Source organism: Carettochelys insculpta, chromosome 23, assembly GCF_033958435.1.
Source record: "Carettochelys insculpta isolate YL-2023 chromosome 23, ASM3395843v1, whole genome shotgun sequence".
Lineage (NCBI taxonomy): Eukaryota > Metazoa > Chordata > Testudines > Carettochelyidae > Carettochelys > Carettochelys insculpta.
This window is the reverse complement of record NC_134159.1, coordinates 10,878,469-10,901,828: the sequence shown is the minus strand read 5'-3', so window position 1 is coordinate 10,901,828 and position 23,360 is coordinate 10,878,469. Positions and strand designations below refer to the sequence as shown.

Here is a 23,360-nt window from a genome sequence, read left to right as displayed (position 1 = left end):
GTGCATCAGCCCCTGCCCCCCCAGCACGACAGTGCCATGCCCCATCCCTGGGGATAGGGGGAGCGGAACCTAGGGTCCCCCGGGGGGAGGGGGTGGGACACCCATCAGCAGGTGCAGCATCTCCCAGGGATGAGGATGGGGAACCAGCAGCAGAGGGGTGGGGGGACAAGGTCCACAGCTCGGGGCCCACACTAACGGCTGTGTCCACTCTTCTTCCCCCCGTGTTCCGCAGCTGCACCATCGGAGGGACCGGAGAGAGCCGGCGAGGTGTCAGTGGTCCCGGAGAGCCCACCAGGGCCATCATTCCAGGCCAGCCCCTCGGCAGAGCACCGACCAGCCCCAGAGTGGGGACGACGGCGGACCCAGCACCACCCATGGACGGCGACAGACCCCCAGCTACTGGCGATCCTCCGGCGGCAGCTGGAGGTCTCGGAGCAGCGCCTGCGGGTGGAGGAGTGGCGGCTCCATCTGCAGAAGTGGGTGCTGGCCTGGCGCCAGGAGGCATGGGGGGCCTTTATGCACACTTTCGAGCGCATAGCCGACTACCGGGCCCCTCATGCCGCGCCGACCGCTGCTCTGCCCGCCCTGCCTGCTCCACCCGCTGCTCCACCCGCCGTCACACTGCCGTCCACCACCGAGGGGCCTTCCACCAAGGGGGACCTGGGGCCTGCTGACACCCGCCGGCCATATCTTCTGGTCCACCCGGCCCCCAGCCAGCCCCGGCCAGGGCTGAGGCCGAGGCGCGGGTCGCAGCCGCCCACCCCCAGCGCTGGACATTAGTGGGTGCGGGGCCCAGGACGTGGCCCCCCCCCCTTTGTACATATCCCCTTTTACTTGTGTTTTGTATACAGTTTGTATTAGACCCCTGTTATTTTATGATACCTGCCCCCCCATGTAAATAGTTCTCCCCTTCCTTGTCTTCCCCTTTTTTTTCCTTATCATCATATAATATAAATAATATTTATATTGGTTGTAAATAATATCATAATAATAAGAGTTCAACGTGTTCTGGTTTCATGAACAACAGGTCTATTTTTATTTACAAGAAAAGTGGGGGGGTGTGTGCTCTCGGGTGCTCTGTGGTGTGGGCCTAGGGGCAGGGAGTGTTGTGGAGGATGGGGGGGTGCAGTGGGGGGCCTGCCAGCATTCACCCTGCAGCCTCATTGAAATGGGCCCGCAGGGCCTCCCGGACCCGGACCCCTTCGGGGTCCACCTGGCGACTGGGGGCAGCGGGTGGCTGCATATTGGCCCTGACAGCCTCCACAGCCCAGCCCTGAAAGAAGGCCTACCCCTTGCTCTCGACCAGGTTGTGGAGGGTGCTGCACGCGCCCACAGTCTGGGGGATGTTGGTGGGGCCTGCATCAAGGCGGGTGAGGAGACACCTCCAGCGCCCTTTGAGGCAGCCAAATGTGCGCTCAACCACCTGGCGCGCGTGGTTCAAGCGCATGTTGAAGTGCTCCTGGCTGGCTGACAGATGGCCCGTGTAAGGGTGCATGAGCCAGGGCCGGAGGGGGTATGTCACGTCTGCGATGACGCAGAGGGGCATGGTGGTGTCCCCCACAGGGATCTCCCACTGGGGGATGTAGGTCCCTGCCTCCAGCCGGCGGCACAGGCCCGAATTCCGGAATACCCAGGTGTCGTGGGTGCTGCCAGGCCAGCCAACATATATGTCCAGGAGGCGGCCCTGGCTGTCCACCAAGGCCTGGAGGACCACAGAATGGTGGCCCTTCCTGTTTAAGAAGCGTCTTCCACTGTGCTCCGGGGCACGGATGGGGATATGGGTCCCATCCAGAGCCCCGAAGCAACTGGGGAAGCCCAGGGTGGCAAACCCCGCGATGGCAGCATCCGTGTCCCCAAGCCGCACGAGCCTGTGGAGGAGCAAGGCGTTGATGGCACAGACGACCTGCAGGGGAAGGACATGGGAGAGCACCAGTGAGGGGTGTGCAGGGTGTGTCTGGCCCTCCTCTGCCAGGGCTCCCCTCCCCTCCCAGGGCTGCCTCCCCCTCCCCGTGGGTCCTCTTACCTCCATGAGGACAGCCCCGACGGTGGCCTTGCCGATGCCAGACTGCTGGCCCACGGATCGGTAGCTGTCTGGAGCAGCCAGCTTCCAGACAGCAATGCCGACCCATTCCTCCATGCTGAGGGCACGCCACATGGCGGTGTCCTGGTGCCTCAGTGCGGGGGTGAGCCACTGGCAGAGCTCCAGAAATGTCTGCCGGCTCATACGGAAGTTCTGGAGCCAGCGGTTGTCATCCCACTCGCCGAGCACCAGCCGCTTCCACCAGTCAGTGCTCGTGGGGTAGCTCCACAGCCAGCGGCATGTGCAGCCGGGGGGCAGGGGGTTGGGGGGCTGCAGGGTCTGGGGTTGCTTCCTCCTCCCCTGGGGGCAGCTCCTCTTCTGTGGCTAGAATGTGATCAGCTGCCTCCTGCATGGCATTGAGCAGGGTGAGCACTGCTCCTACAAGGGCGGCTGGGTGGACCTCTGGCTGCTGCTGCTGGGGGTCCATAACTGTGTCGCCGAGGTGTGTGTGCCTATGGCTCTGCAGACCGCGTGCTGTGCAGGCTGAGTGTGTCTGGGAGGGGCCCTTTAAGGGAGTGGCTAGCTGTTGCCCCAGAAGTGCTAGTCCGCCCTGTGACCCTGTCTGCAGCTGTTCCTGGCACCCTTGTTTTGATGTGTGCTACTTTGGCGTGTAGACGCTCCCCCACAGCGCCTACTTCGATGTGGTGCTGCCCAACATCGACGTTGAACGTCGATGGCACCAGCCCTGCAGGATGTGTAGACGTTATTCATCGAAATAGCTTATTTCGATGTTGCTACATCGAAATAAGCTATTTTGATGTAGCATACACGTGTAGACGTAGCCCAAGTGAATAACATTGTTTGATTAGGTGCTTCCCTTTCGTAAGTTTGTCTGTTCAAATTGAGACTTTAGTATCTTTGTACTAATAGGCAGCAAATCACAACAAGGAAATAGTAGGCTTAACAACAATGGCACATTATACAAAAAATGTTATATTTGGTCCTTCATCCTGACAGTAACTTAGGTGCCAAGTCAGGAAAAATTTTAAACATGTACTTAAGTCCCTTCCTATTCAGGAGCACTTAAAACATGCTTAATTCCAAGTATGTGGTTAAATCCCATTGATTTCAAAGGTTACAGATCCTTCATGTTTGCACAACTTGAGTGCATCTGCAAAAGTTATAATAGAAAATATAGTGAAATAAAGAGACTTTTTATAACTATATTAGTCATACTTGTGGAAAAAGAAACATTGACTGAGATTATTCTTGAGTTCCTTGAACATACAGACAGATCTCAGAACAACACATACAGGAATATTCTTTCAGAGTATAAGCCAATGTACCACAGTAAGTGTGCAGCTAATTTAAACTTACCTGAGTGTTTACAATTAAAAATAAGCTCCCACGCTTACATTTACCTACTTTCTATTTTCTCCCGTAGAGCTACATTTTCCTCCTCTATATTCTTCTGATGCTCTTTGGCTTCCTGCAATTTGTCTTCTAAAGCCACAATTGTCTCTGAATGTTGCTTGATTTGTTCTTTATATTCCATTATCTCTTTCTGAATATTTTGTTTCAGTAACTCATTCTCATCTTGAATGAGTGTTAGATGTCTGTCCTGCATCAACACGTGCTCTTGCAACATGGCCTAGGAAACATTTATTAAGTCAATAAGAAATTTGTGAACTTTAAATGTGAAAGGAGTTTTTGAGGGATAATGTTCTTAATCTTCAGTCTAGCGGATACTGCAGAAATTTTTCAAAGCCCTCTGCTCCTAACTTTGATTCCGTATCATAATAGAAGTGAAGGAACAAGCTGTGTTTCATGAACAGGAACAAGAGCTGATATCCATTCTGAGTCCCAGCCCAGACATTGTGACACTGGTTTACATTCCCTGCTGAGAGACAAGCACCGGCAAAATGCGAATGTTTGAAGTTCAAGGGCATGCTCAGAGTTTTGCCAATATTCCCTTTAATTTTTTCCACTCATGTGTGGAATAAGTTTTGTTACATGCATGGAGGCATGTGTGGATGTGCACCACCAATAAAAACACATGCTGCCAGCTGTGGGAGCTCTGCTAATCAGCTGGGCAGAACCTGAATCTCTCCTGGGTGGCCGCCCAAGCACTCAGCTTACAGCCAACACTGGTTCTTTCACTGCCTGCTTTCCCTGCTTCAGGGATCCTGCCACTGGAGCCCAGTTGTTGCTGTTGCAGCCCCCAACACAGGCTATTTCAGCTTCCCTTGGCCACTGCCTGTGTGCTGCCTATTCCTTGTCCATACTTTCGGCTCCTCTCTTCTTCCCCCAGCTCATGATTATAGTGGTATGTATGGACTGGTGGAGTACGACTGGTTACGTAACTGCACTGAAACAAAAGCATGTAAAATGCAAAACCTAGTAACTATATTCTTTCCATTGTAGTTACCTCTCTCTTTGTAGCCTCTTCTAAGCTGTCCACTGCTTCTCTTAGTTTAGCATTTATTGTTTCTTCTTCATTCATTTTAACTTCAATTATCTAAATCAGATAATAAGCAGTAGATGAGAAAAAAGAACCAGAATATTTCCTTCCACTCCTAATGGAGTTGAAAGCTATTCGAATACAACTCAACTCATTGGAATCTCTGGGAAAATTCATCATTGTGTGTAAGTTGAACACATGCCCAATGAAGTCAGTGGCGATGCTCCCTCTTATACCAATGGTGGATTTGGTTCACAGTCATAAACATGATTTAAGTGTTTTATTTAAGCACCAGACATTTGCAATAAATCTAAGAACTAAGTATGTAGTAATTATTTTTTAATTGTGGCTATTAAATATTGTAATTGGAGAAACTCACAATTATGTACTTTGCATTCTGCTGCACATTTTTAAAAAAGGTCAGAGGTCGCTCACTAGCTATTACTGTACTAGAGTTCATTCAAATTAGTGACAAATGCAGCCTTTTGAATAGGGACAAAGAAAGTATATATTGTTTTTGGAACATTAACAGCAAAAAGACACCTTGACTGCATATCACTGCTGCTGCAGAGAAATACAGCTGCAGGTACTTTGATCTGACTATAAATAAAGTGGTGCAGATCCTCATCTGCTTTATTTACTGGCTGCTTCCCTTGCTTCTTAGTCCTTAATCCTTTCAGAGTCTTATGGATGACTGGCACGTACCCAAAACGGTTATCACAAAATGTGTGTGTTTGGTGTGTGCATACACATGCTGGATGTATAGCTCACACATTCATCTGCTGTTGAAGTTTGGCCTGAGACTGAAATCACGGGATTCCTAATGGAACACTATCAAGCGGGCTCCAAGGTTAAACTGGATTTTGAAAATGGAAATGTATCTCTTCAAATTTCTAAATACCTCAGTCAAATGTCTCCGCTGGTTTTCCAAATGTTGGACCTTCTTCTTTTCGTCCTCTAAACAGTCCTTTAATTTATCTTTTTCCTGGGCAACAGCACTGTCCAGAACCTGAGAAATCATATCAAATTATAATCCAAGTACCAATAGTTTTTGTAATAAAGAAATATTAGATAGAGGAAGGACATTGTTGAAAATGGAAAATGCAGAGAGAATCTAATACGAGTTTGGGTTTTGGAGGAAGGACAGATTATGAAGGAATGTTAGCAGGACTTAGCACCACTTTAAAAGAAGAGTGAAGGTTACTTCCCCGAGACAGAGATGACAAAAAAGGAGAAAAAAAAAGACGAAGTGAACAGGCTGCTGATCAACTGATTAGTTTGAAAATCAAACTCTGGGAAGGAAGTTCAAGAGCAGACTGATGAATAGTTCAGGCAAAATTGTAATATACAGTGTCATTGAAATATGGCCATGAGCAAGAAATTAAGTCAAGTTGGGGAGAACTGTTTTTTGTTTTCTCAATACATTTTGCCTCTGCCACTAACCCCAAGTATTTTGGCAATCTATATTTTCCTGAATGTAAAGAAACTCAGCAAAGATTGGTAAACTGACAGCACAAAATTTCACCTAACAGGGACATTTTTCTTCACAAATATATATGCTGATCTATTTCACTTGTGGAGGGCTATTTCCACGAGGCAGGCTATAGCAGTTTTACAAAGGGATCCATTTATGTCATCTTCCCTCCGTTTTCCATAGTATACTTTGGCATATGAGGGGAAGAAAGGTGAGACACTGATTCCAGCTTCAACCCCCCGGGGATGCATTCTAAACAATATCACTACTAAATAAATTACACGGCTTCTATAAAGTGTCTTTCATACAAAATTATCAAAGCACTTCATAAACAAATAAATCAATATCCCCATTTTAAATATCACTCATTTGATAAACAAAAGGGGATACCCTGGAAGCAAGCAGTGGTCTCCTGAAGTGACGCACTGCGCTTCCTTGGCGGCAGAGGCCATGGGGTGGAGGTGGGGAGCCAGCGGAGGCCACAGCTGGTGGGGGGAGAGAGAATGGAAAGAGCAGGGCAGGGGCAGGGGCAGTTCCTCTGGTGCAGCACTGAGTGCGGTTAGATGGCAGAGTGGGGGCAGGGGAGGCAGCTGCACTGCCCATCAAAAACAGCTGGAGGACTCGCAGGGGCAGGTGGCACGCCAGCTTTTCCCATGCGTGGAGCAGGAGCAGGGTCGGATGCTGGGCTGAAGGGAGGCGGTGGTGGCGTACATGGGGACAGGGGGAGTGTCCCATTGTGAGTAAGAATGGCCGGGGCATGTGCCTCACCTGCACTCCCTCCTGCAGAGCTGGCTTTTTTCCCTGTTAACGACACCGCAGCTGCAAGGAGCAAGACTTTGCTGCGCACCCCACCAAAAAATTTCACCCCCGCAAGTGGCCCCCGTTTTGTGCATCCCTTAAACAACAATGCTTTTAACAGAGACACATTGTTTTCTATGGGACCCTTCCTTTGTTATGTTCATTTACTAAGTGTGCAATAAATGCAAGTCTTGATCTCTCTCCTCACTGGAACAGAATCATGCAGACAGGGCCCAAGGCAGAAGACCAGATCTAGGCCGTGTCTACACTAGCCAAAAACTTCGAAATGGCCACGCAAATGGCCATTTAGAAGTTTACTAATGAAGCACTGAAATACATATTCAGCGCCTCATTAGCATGTGGGCGGCCACGGTACTTCGAAATTGACGCGGCTCATCTAGACGGGGCTCCTTTTCGAAAGGACCCCACCTATTTTGAAGTCCCCTTATTCCTATGAGCAGATGGGAATAAGGGGACTTCAAAGTAGGTGAGGTCCTTTCGAAAAGGAGCCCTCTCTGGACGAGCCGCGTGGCAGCGAGCTGCGTGAATTTCGAAGTGCTGCGGCCGCCCACATGCTAATGAGGCGCTGAATATGTAAACTTCGAAACTTTGCATGGTCATTTCGAAGTTTTTGGCTAGTGTAGATGTAGCCCTAGTGTAAAACCCTGGTGCCATTTGGAACTATGGCAAAACTCCCATTGACTTCAAGCTGTCAGGATTTTTCTGCTGGACTACACAGAAGTTTGGACTTGGATCTGAATTTGGGGGCTAGAGTTTATCTTTGTATATGCCAAACATAACAATGTATTTGTATGTACTGTTTGGGCAGAAAAGAAAAAAAATTAAATAAACTCCTTTACTATACCTTTTTATTTTCTTCTTCTTTTTCTAAAAGTACTAATTTTATCTTGTCCTGTAATTCTTTCTCATGTTCCACTTTTAGGTCTTTCAGCTTCTCCTGTAGCAAAGAATTCTGGGATTCCTGTAATTTGTCTAATTGCGCCTGCAGGGAGATGTCAGAAAACAAAGATATTAAAAAACTGAGCATTTAAGCAAAATGGTAGGAGAAAAAAAAAAAGACATGGAGGAACTGGCCGCTTAAGCACAGTGGCGGTGTCTACGTTGCCCCCAACTTCAAAGGGGGCATGGTAATCAGGGCCACGGGAGATTACTAATGAAGTGCTGGGCAAATGTAGACACAGCCAATGAGAAGTAATCACATGGAGTTTCACTACCTTTTTAACAACTGCTCAGAAAAGAATTACATTTAAACAACATTTGTAATGAGTGACTTCTGAAAAAGAATTCACACATAAAATTGGCATTGGACAAAGACTGTTTTCATAACACTGCATTGAAGGCATATCCTACACTCAGCTGTCTGCTCCATTCTGCATTAATCCATTAAGGCCTTTAAACCAGATTGTTGATGATTATAACCATATATTCTCTTAACACAAATCCACTACAAGAGGCCCTTGACTTTTTTTTTTTTTACCTGCAATGTTTGAATTCTGCCCATTGTTTCACGATTATTCTCCAGCAGACTCTTCATGTAGAAGGTCATTCCTTAGCAAGAAATTAAAATTAAAATGACACGGATTTTTTTATAATCTCTTTTTTATTACCTAGGGATTTTCTCGAATCTGGACATTTACCAATGGAAAGTGATGATGAACGGCAATGCGTAGCAAATGATGCAGTTTGTTTTGTCATAACTTCAAGGTTGGCCTTTTAGATCCTAGATTTCACTGTTCTCACTATAGGGCAGGGATGTCCAATATGGTTGCCACTCACCACATGTGGCTAATATGGGGGTGGCCAACCCCTGGCTCTTGGCACCTTTAAATACAGCTCCTCCTGAGAGACGCAGATTGGGAGTGCCATCTGCTCACTCCATGCATGTGACCCATCGCTTGGTGGAAGAAGCGCATGCTGGTAGTGGTGGTGGCCCTGGCAGTGGTTCCAGCAGCAACCCTGGCAGTGGCAGCTCTGGCAGTGGCTCTGGCTCTGATGAGTTGCCGGCATTGAATCAAAATGAGGGAAGGCCTGGGGGCGCCGGGCGCCTGGCTCTGTGGGAGGGGATTCCGTTAGAGTGGGTGGGGAGGCTGGGGATGCTTGGTTTTGGGGAGGGGGGCGGGCATTTATTTAGAGATGGGGCTGGGAGTGCCTGGCTCTATAAAGTTTTGTATAATATAACGTGGCGAATATGGAAAGATGACAATCACAAGTGTGCGATCTTTGAATTCCTACTGGACACCACTGCTATGGAGTCTACCCTCCTCCCTTATACAGTGCTGAGGAGACCAAACAGATGCACGAGAGTCAGAAAATGGCTTGTATCAAATCAGTCAATACCCCAGTGGAGCTGCTGCTAGCCTCCTCTTTACCAAAAACACGTGTACAATCCATGATCTGAGAAGGGGAAGGACTGGGGAAGTCAAGGCACATACATTCTACATAGCTTGTTCATCTCAGTTTCATAAAACCAATGAGGAAAGCTGCTACAGGACTTGACATCACTTTGAGCAGTATAAATTTCTCCCCTCCTGCACACATCCCCATGGCTTTTTGACCCGTTACAATACCTGTGAAGCTGAGCATGGTGATATAGCAATGGAACAGGTATTGCTACTAATGCAGGGGAAGAACCTGCAGTCACGCTTACATGGGAGACTCTGTATGGAATGGCCTGAGATACAAGGGATCTTCTTGAAATCTATTGCTCAGGATTTTCTGGCTTAATGTGCAAATTTGCAGCCACAGGCTATTCCCCTTCCAAGCTGTCCTTCAGTCCTGAGGAGATGTAGCTTATGCTTTGGTACTTAGAAGAGGAGGGTTAACGAACATAAATTCTCCCCTTCTGCTGTTTTCACACAAAAAAGGAACATACCACCTATTCATTAATTTATGTAGTAACTAACCTGTGATGATGAGGGCACAACTATCAGCTTTTTCCTTGGCTGATACTCACATTTCAATGGAGTAGCATAATGCTACTGGATAAGAAACCTTTGCTCATACTGGAGAGGCAGTACTGTCTAGTAGCAAGAGAGCCAAGAACTCCTGGGTTCTTGTCTCAGCTCTACCTCAAGAGACTCCTTATGTCTCTTAAACATCTCCATGCTTCCTCAGGTGCGACAAGGGGATAATAATAGGCTACAAGTTGAATCTCTCTCATACAGCAAGATCTGTAATCTGACATGATTTTAGTTAGCCAGGTGACCACTTATCATGGGAGTGGCCAAGTTTCCCATGAGCCCATAAAGTTTGTTTATAGCCACCAGTCCTGCCTCTGTGTTCTGTGCTGTTATTTAGTTGTAATTTACCCCTAAATGTCTTCTAAGAACCCATCAAGCCGTAGAAGTGTTGGTAATGCTGCTGGACAATATTGGCCTTCTGTGGTACAGCAAATTCTCTCGGTCAGCACCAGTCACATCCTGACTGTGCCAGACTAGAGACGTTCAACCTATACTTCACAGCAGTGTTGTGAGGAGTGTTATGTTTGTTAAATACAAAGTTATTCACATATAGATCCAAACATGCAGAGTAGATGTAATTTTGGATGTGTTATTCAAGTTACAAACAATATTATCTCTGTCATCATCTGCTAAGGGGTAGGAGGTGCCAAAAACATGTGTACCACAACCATGTGTTTCATGACATACCGTGTTCTATAACATGCTATATGGTATGTTTTAAGAAGATAAGGAAACTACAGAAACAAACAAATTATGCAAAATATCAAAAAACCCAGTGTGGTGACCTGCAATAGAGTCACAATAAAATGTCCCCCTCAACTTAGGCTCATTTTAAGAACAACCTGAAACTAGTATTTTCCTTGAAAGGATGATCACAAAAAGTTGCTTTATTTCTGCTTTGGTGATTCCTTCAAAAGAGAATAAATTGACTTTCCCTTAGGTAAAATAGCAACCGTTGGTCTTTTTGGAACTAAGTTTAAAGCCATATAGGCCACAACTGCATTAGAATAGCCTTAGCATGGTTTTCCTAAACAGCTTGGGTTCTCTTGACACTCTCCTGCTTTACTGAACCCTTTTAATTCAACTTGTATGAGTAGATACAATTTTTACAGCTCTGTATGCAACATCATGTGAGAGAAAAATTAATTTCCCTGTTCTCAGTGCACTGAATCGCCTTTGGATTAGATTACATAATGTGAGCTGCGTCATATGAGACGTTGTTCTGCCTCAGGAAATGAAAACCTGTTTGTTTTTCCACACACAAAGTTAACTTATTTTCAGTAAATCAGAATAGAAATTGCTGTGTTTCACAATACAGATTCAAGTGGAATGGAAAGACAAAATAATTGTTTACCTTGCTTCACTGAGTTAGACAAAGGCTCTGGCACTAAAGCAGCTACCAGAACTAAATTCACTCCCAAGAACCTTTTCTATTATTACAAAATGAAAAGAACCACCAAGACAGAATAAATGCCATGGAAGAAGACATACAATTGCATAAGACCAAAATATAAATAGCATATTTAGAGGTATGTGTCTTCCAAGAGGTATATCAACTCATCTAGATATTTGCCTAGTTTTACAACAGGCTACATAAAACACTAGTAAAGTCAGGATGCTACACTCCAGAAGGCCCTGGGTGACATGCCTGTTCTCTCCTACAGACAACCTCCCAACCTCATGAGGATCCTTACTAACAGCCACAGTCTATACCCCAGGAACACCAGTCCTGGAACCTTTCCCTGCAACAAAGCCCGCTGCCAGCTTTGTCCACATATCTCCTCTGGAAATACCATCACTGGACCTAACCAGGTTACTCACAGAATCACGGGCACTTTTCTCATGCTCCTCTACTAACATCATATATGCCATCATGTGCCAACAATGCCCAGATGCTTTGTATATTGGACAGACTTCTAACTCCCTTAGACAAAGGGTCAACGGGCACAAAACAGACATCAAAACACTCCAGATCCACAAACCAGTTAGTCAACATTTTAATGGAATGGGGCATTCTGTCAATGACCTCAAGGTATGTGTGTTACTGAAGAAAAAATATCGCTCCGTTTTAGAAAGAGAAGTGGACGAGCTGACATTTATATTCAAATTCGGCACATTAACACATGGTTTAAATCGTGATGGGAACTTTCTGAGTCACTATAGGGGCTCATCTGCATACTTGGCTCAATCTAATTCTTGATATTCCCCCCCACCCCTCCACTCTCTGATTTGCTCACCTTGATTATCTTTTTCTGATTTGTCCTTCTTGCTTACTGTTTTTGGTTCTCTGTGTCTTAAATATTGAGTCTGTTCTGGTCTGGCTATGGTCTGAAGAAGTGGGTCTGTCCCACGAAAGCTCACCTAATAAACTATTTTGCTAGTCTTTAAAGTGCTACTTGACTGCTTTTTGTTTTGCTAGTAAAGTCAGTAAAACCTAAATGTTCATTCAGACAATGAGTTGTTTCTATCGCTTCATATGCCTTACTCTGAAATGTAAGTACAATATTTCTCTACTCCAATTCATTTATTTGGAAATAAGATGGTAGAAAGTTGGCAAGTGTTCAGTAATAGTCTGTGATATTTTTGCATGTTTTTATAAGTATGTAGTTTTTAACTGAGGTGTAACTTTGTGGGATGCAAAACAAATCTGACTTCTGAAAAGGGTACAGTGATGTGAAAAGGTTGAATGGCACTTGTTTCAAGATCTGAAATTACCTTAGGACCATGTTTTTCAACTGGTGGCATGTGTACACTTAGGGGTACGTGAAAAAAGTCTGGGGGTACTTATCTTTTTTTAAAGGGGTATTTTATAAAGAAAGGTTGAGAAAAACTGGTTTCAGTGGTATCATCTATGCTGTGTTATTTTGTGCCAGTATGCCATAAATACAGGGCTACAATAAGACAGATGGGCAGAAATTGCTTCAGGATCTGATTCTTTTAATGACACAGAATTAATAATGACCCCAGCAGAAATCAGCTGATTCGATAATGCCTAAGTGCTTGCCCAGCCCAAGAGATGCAGATGGAGCCAAGATGCTAACTTACAACACAGTTTCCAGAGTTTTGAAATGTCAGGAGCTGGGGTCTTGGTTTTGGCCATAATAAAGCTAGTACCCCCCATGCAATTCATATACAGCTTTGAACCCATGTCTAAACTTCCCCAAGTTTGGGGATCTTCAGGACTGGGGCTTTGTTTTGGAACATTCTTGAGAGCCCTTCAAATATGTGGCTATCTGCAGCTCATTTTTGCAGATACAGATGTAGATACAACTTTTGTAGCCGTGAAGGGGTCTAACCAGGTCAACCAAGAGGTTCTAGTGGTGCCCTACACAACTGTATACTCTGTGTATGCCTACAGACCAATCTGTCTAAGAAACTGGAACCCCTGACATATTAATATTTTTAATATTTGTTTTTTATATTTTTAATGTTAGTTTTCTCACAGACATGGCTTATATAACATGTCTTTTAGGGTTGCATTGTAAAAAGTAAAGATCTTTATTACCCTGAAACACCTACTATTGAGCAAGACTTCTCCATGTATTTCTACACATGACTCTATAAAAGTGTACCACTAAAATGACAACTTCTGCCTTTTTTACCAGGACTCATCCTATATTTTTGCCATTTCCACCACTGGCATTAACAATGATCTACAATGCTGCAGGTCCACAAACTCGTTCCAAATAAGGTAAGCTAGTGCTTCTCAGAGAAGAATAAGGAAGCTAGGCACCCAGCTTCCATTAAATGTTAATGAATTTTACATGAGCACTTTGCTCCATTAAGCTCTTCTGAAAATCCTGGCTACAAAAACTAAAAGAAAAGCTAATAAAGTCTAGTATCAGAGGTCTCTACTGTGATCTTGCTCACAAAGTGCCCCACCTTGTTCTTCTTGTCTATTAAATTCTTCAGATATTGACATTCACAAGAATTGTGCTTTCTGTTGCTCTCTGGGTCCCCCATGTGATTCCCTCTTCTAAGACACTGTAGCTGCTAAATCCAACCTCAGTTGCTGTGAAATACTGCAAGTTTTATAAGTTTAATAAGTGATAGTATTTTAAGCTTCATTTTGAACTCTCATGCTTAGTATATAAGAAAAATGTTACACATCAAGTAAGAAAAAGAAAATCTACAACCTTTGTCGGAGCAAGACATGTTAATCCCTATATCATGCAGGAGATGCTCCACTGCTTCTACCCATGCGAGTAAACTGATCAGAATTTCAACTACTGCTGTGCGGACCCACAAGACAGAGGGGTCAATGCATAGATCTTGAAGGTTACAAATCTCTCTTTTCAAACTATCGCTGCAGTAGGAGGTCTTTAAGAAAGCCTGAAAAAAAATTATCAACAAACAATTCAATTCTGAGTCATTTGAGTCTTACAAAGACAATTAATACAATATATCCTTTACAACAAAATACACTGTATTATCACTACTTCAATTGTGCTCTTTTTAACAGATGCCTATTTATTTATTGCAGTGACTTTCAGGAAAGTGGTTTCTGCAGGATGTAATGCAAATTTGTGCACTTCATCAGGTACTGCATGTGTATTAGAAGGCAAACCAGGTTCTATCCTGCAAAGGTCACTCCCAACATCTCCTTGACTCAGCTGAGTTTTCAATCACATTTCAGATGTCTGATATTTCTGTGATGGCTGGGGAGTAATTTCTACCCATAGTAAAACATATTTATATCTCTGGTACTATTATCCCTGGTAATTTTTAGGAACCTCAGCCACAAACTTGTTTTCAGGCAATCTAGCTTTACATCAACACATACACAAAGTCAGATATGGTTTAAAATGTAAAGTCAAGCACACATTCAACAATAAGCTTGGGAATAATTACAGTTATTTCAAGGAAATCTGAAAAAGCAAAATTATGTGATTTTCCACTCTCATAACCCAGAAATATTATCCAGGTCAAATCAAGAATAAAACTATATCTTTGAGAGTCTTGCATCTAGCACTGGAAGTCACTGGGAGCTGGGTGCCTAACTCCCTTGAACCCCTTTTAAAATCCCAGCCTACAACTTTGATCGGTCATCTTTGCTCCTGTTTCAATAAATACATTCTGCTGAGTGGTCTGAATGGCCAAAAATGGGTTTTTCACATTAACAGTAAAGTTTGTTCACATCAAATGGATTATACTCTTCATGCCCCAATGACACAAAAGAGACTAACTTGGAAGGCTGAAAGTAATAAAATAAAATGCAGCTTTTTTTTTTTTTTTTTTTAGAGTTGCACATAACTGTCGCATTCAGAGTATATTCACAGCAGTTGCCCAGTGAGAAGTCTAACTTGCACTTGTACACGTAACTACCCCGATTTGATTGTGTGCTGTTCTAAAAATCTGGGGCTCCCTGGCTCCCAGAAGGTGAGAAGAGAACAAGCCAGCCAACCCTGGCGGTTCCAACTCTGCAGCCGCCCACTAAACAGACTGCCAACGAAGCAGGAACACTAGGAGTTTAGGTACTCCTGGTACCCAAGTTCCCCATCAGACAAGCTGCTAAGGAACAAGTGAGATGGGCAGGTATGCATGCTGGCAGGAAACAGTAAGTTTCCACTGGAATGTTGTTTGGTTTCTTTCGAAAGGTTTGCTGAACTCAATATGCACCAGCGGAAAATTCTGCTTTCGACTAACTGGCATTTCGTGATGGACAAATGTTTCACCTAAATATTTTGCACCAGCCATAACACCAACAAAGCACAGCCACTGATTTGTAGAGCTGAAGTACACCTCTTCAGTACTACATAGAGCAAATCTTCTCCAGTTAAACAGCTTTTAGTCTGTGCTTTGGCCAACCATGTGCAATATATCTGAATTATCTTCTACTTCTCTTTCAGTAAACGAAGAGCTCTGAAACAAGTGACCTGGAATTCATCCAACGATTTCTTCAACACCTCAACACTTTTAGACAGTTCCTTCTCTTTGGAGTGCTTGGAATTTATTTCCTCCTGTAATAACGTCCTCTCTTCATGAATCTGCAGTCTTTCATCAATGATTTGTCTTATCTTTTCCATTAACTGACAAAAGAGTATGAAGGCAGAAGAACAAATAAATACACTAGCAAAGGGAAGACACACATCTGGAGTTGAAAAGAGTAGCTTAGTAAATGTAAACATGCATTTCCACAATAATTCTTAAATCAGTATAAAACAATGAACTGAAATATTTTGGTGCTTTACTGAACATTAACAACCAGGATCCTCAAAGATATTGAGGTGTCTAACTCCCATTGACTTCTTTGAATATCCTAAACAACTTTAAGAATCTAGGTCAAAGAAATTAATTTTTCTCAGTAGGTTTAAGGAATATTCCACCACCAGCACCATGAAAGCATCATCATACGTCACCACCAATGGGCAAATGTTCAAAACAGCATCTCAGTGCATATGTACGTTTTGTGCTCTGAAATCATTTGCAGGGTCTAATGAAAAAAATGTGTGCGCCTGTACATGCACGCACACACTCAGGATTGCTGCATGCAATGGCAGTTGTTTGCCAAAATGTATATGCCATTCAGTATTGACTTCAATGGATGCTGATATTTATACCCATAGATAAGTGCTTTGCTGAATCGGAGCCAAAGCACTTGGCCCCTTGCAGGATCAAGGTGTGCCTCTCATGTGCAATCCAAATTGTCTCCATTTTGTAGAACTGCCATGACATGAGTGTCAGCAGCAGATCCTGAAGACTGAAATGAAACAAACAAACAAAAATAGCCTTTTCCTGAGTCTTGGAAATCTAGGATTCAAACTATAATTTGGTGCAAAATTTTGCCTATCCTGAAGTATTTTTCCTATTAAAGTACCCTTGCTCAAGCACAGTTTGGAGATGAAAATGATCACATTTCTTCTGAAACAGAACAGTGTTAGCTACTGATGATTTTTCAAGTGAAACTAGTAAATCATTATGCCTTAAACAACAACTTACACAAGTATATGCTTGGAAAGAATCCCAACAGTTTGGAACAGGTAGAGAGACATTGCAATTACCTTTGCTTTTTAATTGGCGAAACAAGTCTGCATAACTGGAAATTAGGTCCAACAAGATAAATGTGCATAAACAAAAAATTAGACCTGCTCCCTCAGCATGAGAAGGCCCCAAAATGTAAAAGTACCAAGAAACTGTGTTTCTGTCACCAGAACTAACCTGTTGGTCCGTTACAGTCTCTGGAATTTTTGCTTGTTGTGAATAGAAGATTTCAATCATTTGTTTTTTGAAAGAGTCCAGCTAAAGCAGAGATGGATAAAGTAAATAAAATCACTAACAGCTCAATTCACCAGACATTCCATCTGGCTAGTCTACACTACTGAAAAATCCATCTGGAGGGCACACCAGTTTAATAGTTAGGCTGTTCTATGAAAATTTCCAATAATTTGCGAGGGCAGGAACAGTAGTTTTTAATTAATTTTGAAGGTATTCTGGCCTTGACCTTTGAGCCCAATGAACACACTTGCACTTGCCTCATGCTACAAATTCAAATAACAAATAAAATTTCTTTCCGAACAGTGCACAAAAAAACATGACCAGTAAACTGAAAGTTTACACCAAGCTGATATAGCATAGCAGTGCATTTAATAAAATTACTCATGCTGCCAATTAAGCTAAAGGGTACAATCAACAGAGAGACACCGGGGGATAGTTAAGTCAATGACAGTAAATCATCAAAATATACATTATTTTTGCTGTCTCCATCCGTCTGTCTGTCCAGCCAAGTTTACCATGTTCTTCTCCATGTTGTAGTGTCCCCAGCCCCTACCTCAGCCACAGTGGGGCCCAGACCAGCCCCCCAACGGAGATGCCCCAGTCCCATGCCCCCCTCAGACCCCCCCCAGCCAGTGCAGGGCCCAGCCCAGCACCCCCAAACAGTGCCCCCCTCAACACCCTGCCAGCATCAGCCCCTCTCCCAGCCAGTGCAGGGGCCCAGCCCATGCACTTTAGATGTGTACAACCAGTTTCTGTCTAAAACTTTCTTCCAGCCCAACTTCCACTTACAAGTGGAGCTGCAACAGGGCCTCCAGTTAAAACTGATTCTTGAAAAATGAATGTTATCTTTTGTAAGTACTGTATGTTGGAAGGAATGTGAGGAAAGTGTGTGTAAAATTGAAACATGACATGAATATATTTACAAACAGGTTAAGGATCCCTAGAATAATTCCTTCTTAAAGACAGCAAGCAAAATACAAAACAGAAAAAGAAATAATTTAATGGCATAAGTATTAAACACACGCTCAAATGGATTCACCAAGGGTCCACTGTGGAAAGCTGATGTCCAACTCTGCTCCCATTATGGTACAGACAAGGTTTGACATTAATTTTACTGTGAGCAATATTGGACTCACAGTAACCTATGTAATAAAGCTTGAATGCTTGATGGGGCTCTTGGAAGCATCTGGTTAACATTCCAGCCCCAATCTGAAGAGAAGACTGGACTGAGTTCTCTGCCTCTGACTGAATCACTTCTCTGGATACTGCTAAGGACCTTGGTCAGAGATAATTTATCCATGAAACTCAGAAAAAAATGTTTCTGCAGAGCAAAGGCACCACATGAGAGCAGATTGCATCACGTCAGATATTTAACCAATCTTCCAAAGATCCCTTATTGAAGCCTTAACTTCCTGCCCTTCTAGCATTTCAAATTACATAAACTAGATGGCTTGCTAGACTAAAACAGGTTGCTAGGCTGTATGTTCTGGGTGGGATTTTCTAAAGTAAAATTCCCACTGCCAGCACGGATGGCTGTTGGAAATACCACCCACTGTGTATTTTTCAGAAACAAATGATAAACATTTCCAGTGGAGTGAGCTTAATATAACTTTGTTTGCTACGTGGTAGTGTCACTTCCCTTGGCTGTGACAAACATTACCCAGTCTCTCATCTAACACTTCTAAACACCTGCTTCTCTGGGACAAGGAAATTGTAATCTATGACAATTATGTGGGATCCTGTTAGACACTGGCAGGACTTTGTTGGGAAGTAGCTATTAGTAAGGGCATGATTGTAACCCATGCTCCTTTAGTAACAAAAGCCGTGGATAATTAGCATACACCTGTTTAATACTATAGCAGAGTTTCTCTGACCAAACTCAGTAGGATTTATTTGTCAGAAACCTTCCTATAGACCACAGAAAAAGATGGGAATGATAAGATTGCTTAGAGCACAGTTTTGTAGCACTGCTCTAATACAACTGTCAGACCAAAAGAAAAATCCCTGTCCATATCAGACAAGCTCAGAGGGGTAGCCATGTTAATCTGTAGTTTAAAAATTGTTAGTCTTTAAAGTGCTCCAGGACTGCTTGTTTTTTGCATATGGGACAGGAAATGTTGCAGAATCCTGCTAGCAGTAACCTTTTAAAAAGAGGGCGGCAGCTGGCACCATTCTGTAAGGAGAGGGCACTAAACTAGGAAATGAAACATTTAAAGGATTTGTAATTGAACCAGAGCCAATGCTTAAAAGTACTTTACAGAAGGCTCGTTGTGCATGAAGCAGAGTCAGGCAGCAACTGTGGATGGTTTATATGGAGACCCGGCGATGAAGAGGACAACAGAAAAATGGAATGAGCATATAATGCCTATGCATCAGATAACATTAGCCATCTGTAAATGTGATATGGAAACCCACCCTGTAACAAATTCATGGACACAAAAAGTGTCACAGACAATGAAATCTAGTCTTCCTACCATATACTGTACAGATTTCCTGGGGGGAGAACAGCATTACAAGCTGGGGATCCTGACCTAAGTTCCCCCTAAGCTGCACAGCCTCCCTTTAAGCCCCACACAGGGACTGCAGCAGGGAGAGATGTCTTTCTCCAAACCCCTCTCTGCTGGCCCCAGCACCAAGTTGCCATGGCAAGCTTAGTGGGAATACACCTTCCCACTGGCCTCAGCATGGAACTGCTGTGGCTGACAGAGAGGAGTCCCTCCCTGCCAGTCCCAGCACAGAGCTGCTGCAGCTGGGGAAGAAAAGCCCCTCATGCTGGCCCCAGCAGGCAGCCACGCAGGTAAGCTGAAGCCCCAACCCTCGCCCCACCTTGAGCTCTCCCCCAGCTCTGAACATACACCAGTACGCATCAGCCCACACCCTCAGCCCAGCATCTGTACCCCCTCTGAACACCAACTGCCCTACCCTGAGCTCCTTTCCAAAGCCGGAGCCCTCTCCTGCACCTTAAACCCTTCAGACCTAGTCCCACGCCAGAGCCTGCACCCCCAACGAGAACCCTTGCATCACAACCCTCTGTCCCAGCCCTGTCTCACACACTCAGAGTGCCTTGGCTCCACTCCCGCTACATAAATTTTGTTATGTGCACCCAGATGTTGCACACTGCCCGCTACAGGGGTACACCCAAGAAAATTCTTTCTGCTCAGGGGGTGGGAAAAACTGGACGGAATACTGATCCTAAGCCAAAACGGTGTTGCAAGGGAGTAACAAGGTTATTTTAGGAGGTCACAGCATTGCCGCCTGCACTTATGCAATGCTTTTGGGCCTGGGCAAGCAGAGAGTGATGACTGTTGGCCAGCACCCAATTTGAAGCTAGCACCCCGCCACCAGTAGTGCAAATATAAAAGTGGCAACACCATACCATGCCACTCTTACCCCCACACTATCTTCAGAGCTGGGTGGCTGGAGAGTGGCAGCTGCTGACTCAGGGCCCAGTTCTTCAGGCAGCAGGGCATTAAGAGGTGTGGCAGTAACATTCCGTGCCATCCTTACTTTTGCATTGCTGCTGGTGGCTCTGCCTTCAGAGCTGGGCTCCCTGCCAGCAGCCATGACTCGGGCTGCACAGCTCTGAAGGCAGCACCACTGCCAGCAGCAATGCAAATGCAAGGGTGGCAGTGATGCAATCCCTCCTACAACAAGCTACCACTCCTTTTGGGATCAGGACCCCTACAATTACAATCCTGTGAAATTTTGGATAAGGACTGTGAATTTGTTATGACCCTAAATATAACAAAGCAATGAGGCACACATTTTATAATTAAAACCAAAATAGCAGACAGAATACTGTGCTCCAGGTTTATATTTCCTCTCCTGCGCACTGGCTTTCCATAGCTTTATGGCTGTTGCAAATCATTTTTTCCTGCAGTAATGCTCCTACTGCCAGCTCTATTGTGAAGTACAGAGTAACTTTTCTTTTCAACAACCCCTACCTGAGCTTTTGCCTGTTCCAAGTCAGCTTTAATGAGGCTCTCTCTGCGCCCCATCTCTTGTAATTGCAGACAGTTCCTTTCACGCTCTTTTTTCTGTTCCTCTTCAGCCTGAAACAATGAAAGTGCTTGAATATCAAAGTAACATTGTATTATAATGCCATAAGCAGATCTATCACTATTGTCTACAGAAACATTAGAAACTGTAGAGTCCACATATAATTTGGGGTTATGCAATATAACCTTTTTTTAAAAAATTTGTAATGCTGGGTACTTAGGCTGTAGCTGCAGGTCATTGGTAGCTCACCATTAATACAGTTCTAGCCATGCTGCTCCTGGCTTTAAATTAAGTCCCTGATACTGGAGCTATTCGGGTCTTTTCTTGCACAAGATAAAAGTGTTACCGAATATGCTCCACTTGACAGCCAATCCATAAAGCAAGGATTCCTGTAGACTCCCTGACTAGTGAATAATATATAGACAACTCTTGATTTTTCCTATAGTAGTAGCATATATCTATTAAATCTAAAAAGGGCATAGCTTATTCCCAGGAAAGTGTAATATACCAGCTGGTGTGTGTGTGTGTGTGTGTGTGGGTGTGCGTATGTATATGAATGTACATTCATACACAAGTCTTTCTGATTGTAATCAGATCTATTCAGGTAGCCGTTAGTTTTGGATTACATTGCCCTCTAGTGGCTAGCCAGCAAATATGTTTAGCGCTGCCATAGTATGGCCTACTAACAGAAAATGTCATTTGTTAAGTCAGGTGGCAGATACCTGTTTTCTTGGTGCTTAAGACTGTGCATATGGTTTAAGCTGAAGATCCTGGAACAAAGTAGTTATAATTAACATCCACTGAACTGAAGGCAACAGAGCTGGAAATCACTGCTAGACACAAGAATCTTGTAGTGTTCATGGGAAAGTAAGAATTCTTTATTGCAGAGGAAGTAGTGAGATCACAGATAGAAAAATCTAGGTGGTCACCCTATAAACACATTAAATAGGCTGTTCAAGGGGGCAAAATAATAATCAGGAACCTCAGACCAGTTCTCTGCTTATTTGACTTCACAAGTTGCAGCCTTAGCTGCACAATAGCCTTGATTTGGAAAAAGAGAACGTTATCAAAAGACAAGGTATCCTGTGACTCTCCATCTCATGCAGGTTGTCAGGACCATCAATGCCATGCTGCTCCAGAGGGTCATCCGTGTGGGGGATCTGGACGTGGCCGTTGCAAGATTCTCTGTGGCTGGATTCCCAAACTGCTTTGGTGCCTGGATGGGACCCATATCCCCATCCACGCCCCAGACCACAGCATGGACTGGTACATAAACTACAAGGGGTACCACTTGGTAGTGCTTCAGGCCCTGGTGGATGCTAAAGAACAGTTCGTGGACATCTAAATGGGATGGGCTGGTCAGGCCGGGCACATGATGTGCATGTGCTCTGGAACTCAAGTCTCTGCTGGTGCATAGAGGAAGGGACCTACATCCCCCCAGAGGGAGCTCCTGGTCAGGGACATCATCATGCCTCTGCGCATCGTGGCAGATGCTGCCTAATCCCTGCAGCCCTGACTCATGTGGCCTTACAGTGGCCACATGGACTCCATCCAGGAGCTACTTAACACCCAGCTCAACCAGGCCTGGGGGTCCCAGCTGTGCCTCTGCCTCTACCTCAGGGTGCAGCTCATCCGCCATGGTGTTGAGGACCATGGGTGGTGGGGAGGTGTTCCAGGGCCCAAGGAGGCTGGGTGGCTTCTGGTAAAAGGGGCAGGTGACTGCATCCCAGGCCCAGGCATACTCCTGCCTGAGCTCCTTAACTTTGGGGTGCACTTGCTTCTGGCTCTGGGCAGGGTGTCCACAGGAGGCCAAACCGGTGGCCAGCTGGATGAAGGTGGCCAAGTTCCATTACTTCCTGGACATCTCCTGGAGGAGGACCTCCTCATTCTGCCACAGGCCAAGAAAGACCCAAAGCTCCAGCTTGGCCTAGGATGGGGTCTGGTTTTTTGTGAGTTGAGTGTGCTCCTGTGACCCCTCTGATGGCTCTGTGGGGAGCCCCAGGGGCTTGTGTAGGGGCTGGCTGGTAGCCACGGCTCAGTTCCCAGCTGCAGGGGGTGGCCTTGAGGGAGTGCAGCGGGATGCTCATGCCTTTGCTGCCAGCATGCTCTCAGCTTCCTGCCATAGGGCTTCTGGGTCCCTGCATCTCCAAATGCAGCCAGAAGCAGGGAGCATAGGTCTCCACTAACGCTGGTCAGGGTGTCTCCGCGCACCAGTTGGTGGGTACCATGGAGGACTCCTCTTTCAAACGAATGGCCTGCAGAGCATCTACACACGTTTTCTTTTGAAAAAGTCTTTCCGAAGAAGGTGCACTTCCTGACTGGGGAGCAGAAGAGCTCCTCCTAAAGAAGCACTGCGTTCCTCCAACTTCCTTTCAGAAGAGCACGTTTAGTCCGTAGATGCTTCACGGGATC

At 44.9% G+C, this 23,360-nt stretch overlaps 1 protein-coding gene across 11 annotated transcripts in view; it reads right to left on the bottom strand.

Moving 5' to 3' along the window:
• The window catches only part of FHAD1 (forkhead associated phosphopeptide binding domain 1), an 82,712-nt gene that overhangs the window by 31,914 nt on the left and 27,438 nt on the right, over window positions 1-23,360 (bottom strand). For all 11 annotated transcript variants that reach the window (XM_074975693.1, XM_074975692.1, XM_074975700.1 and 8 more), the window contains 9 exons: window positions 20,894-21,001; window positions 16,893-16,973; window positions 15,611-15,763; window positions 13,871-14,066; window positions 8,252-8,322; window positions 7,619-7,756; window positions 5,383-5,490; window positions 4,449-4,538; window positions 3,446-3,671 (listed from right to left, as the gene is read on the bottom strand). In XM_074975693.1, the coding sequence (XP_074831794.1) occupies window positions 3,446-3,671; window positions 4,449-4,538; window positions 5,383-5,490; window positions 7,619-7,756; window positions 8,252-8,322; window positions 13,871-14,066; window positions 15,611-15,763; window positions 16,893-16,973; window positions 20,894-21,001 (1,171 nt within the window). The remainder of the gene's footprint in view (window positions 1-3,445; window positions 3,672-4,448; window positions 4,539-5,382; window positions 5,491-7,618; window positions 7,757-8,251; window positions 8,323-13,870; window positions 14,067-15,610; window positions 15,764-16,892; window positions 16,974-20,893; window positions 21,002-23,360) is intronic.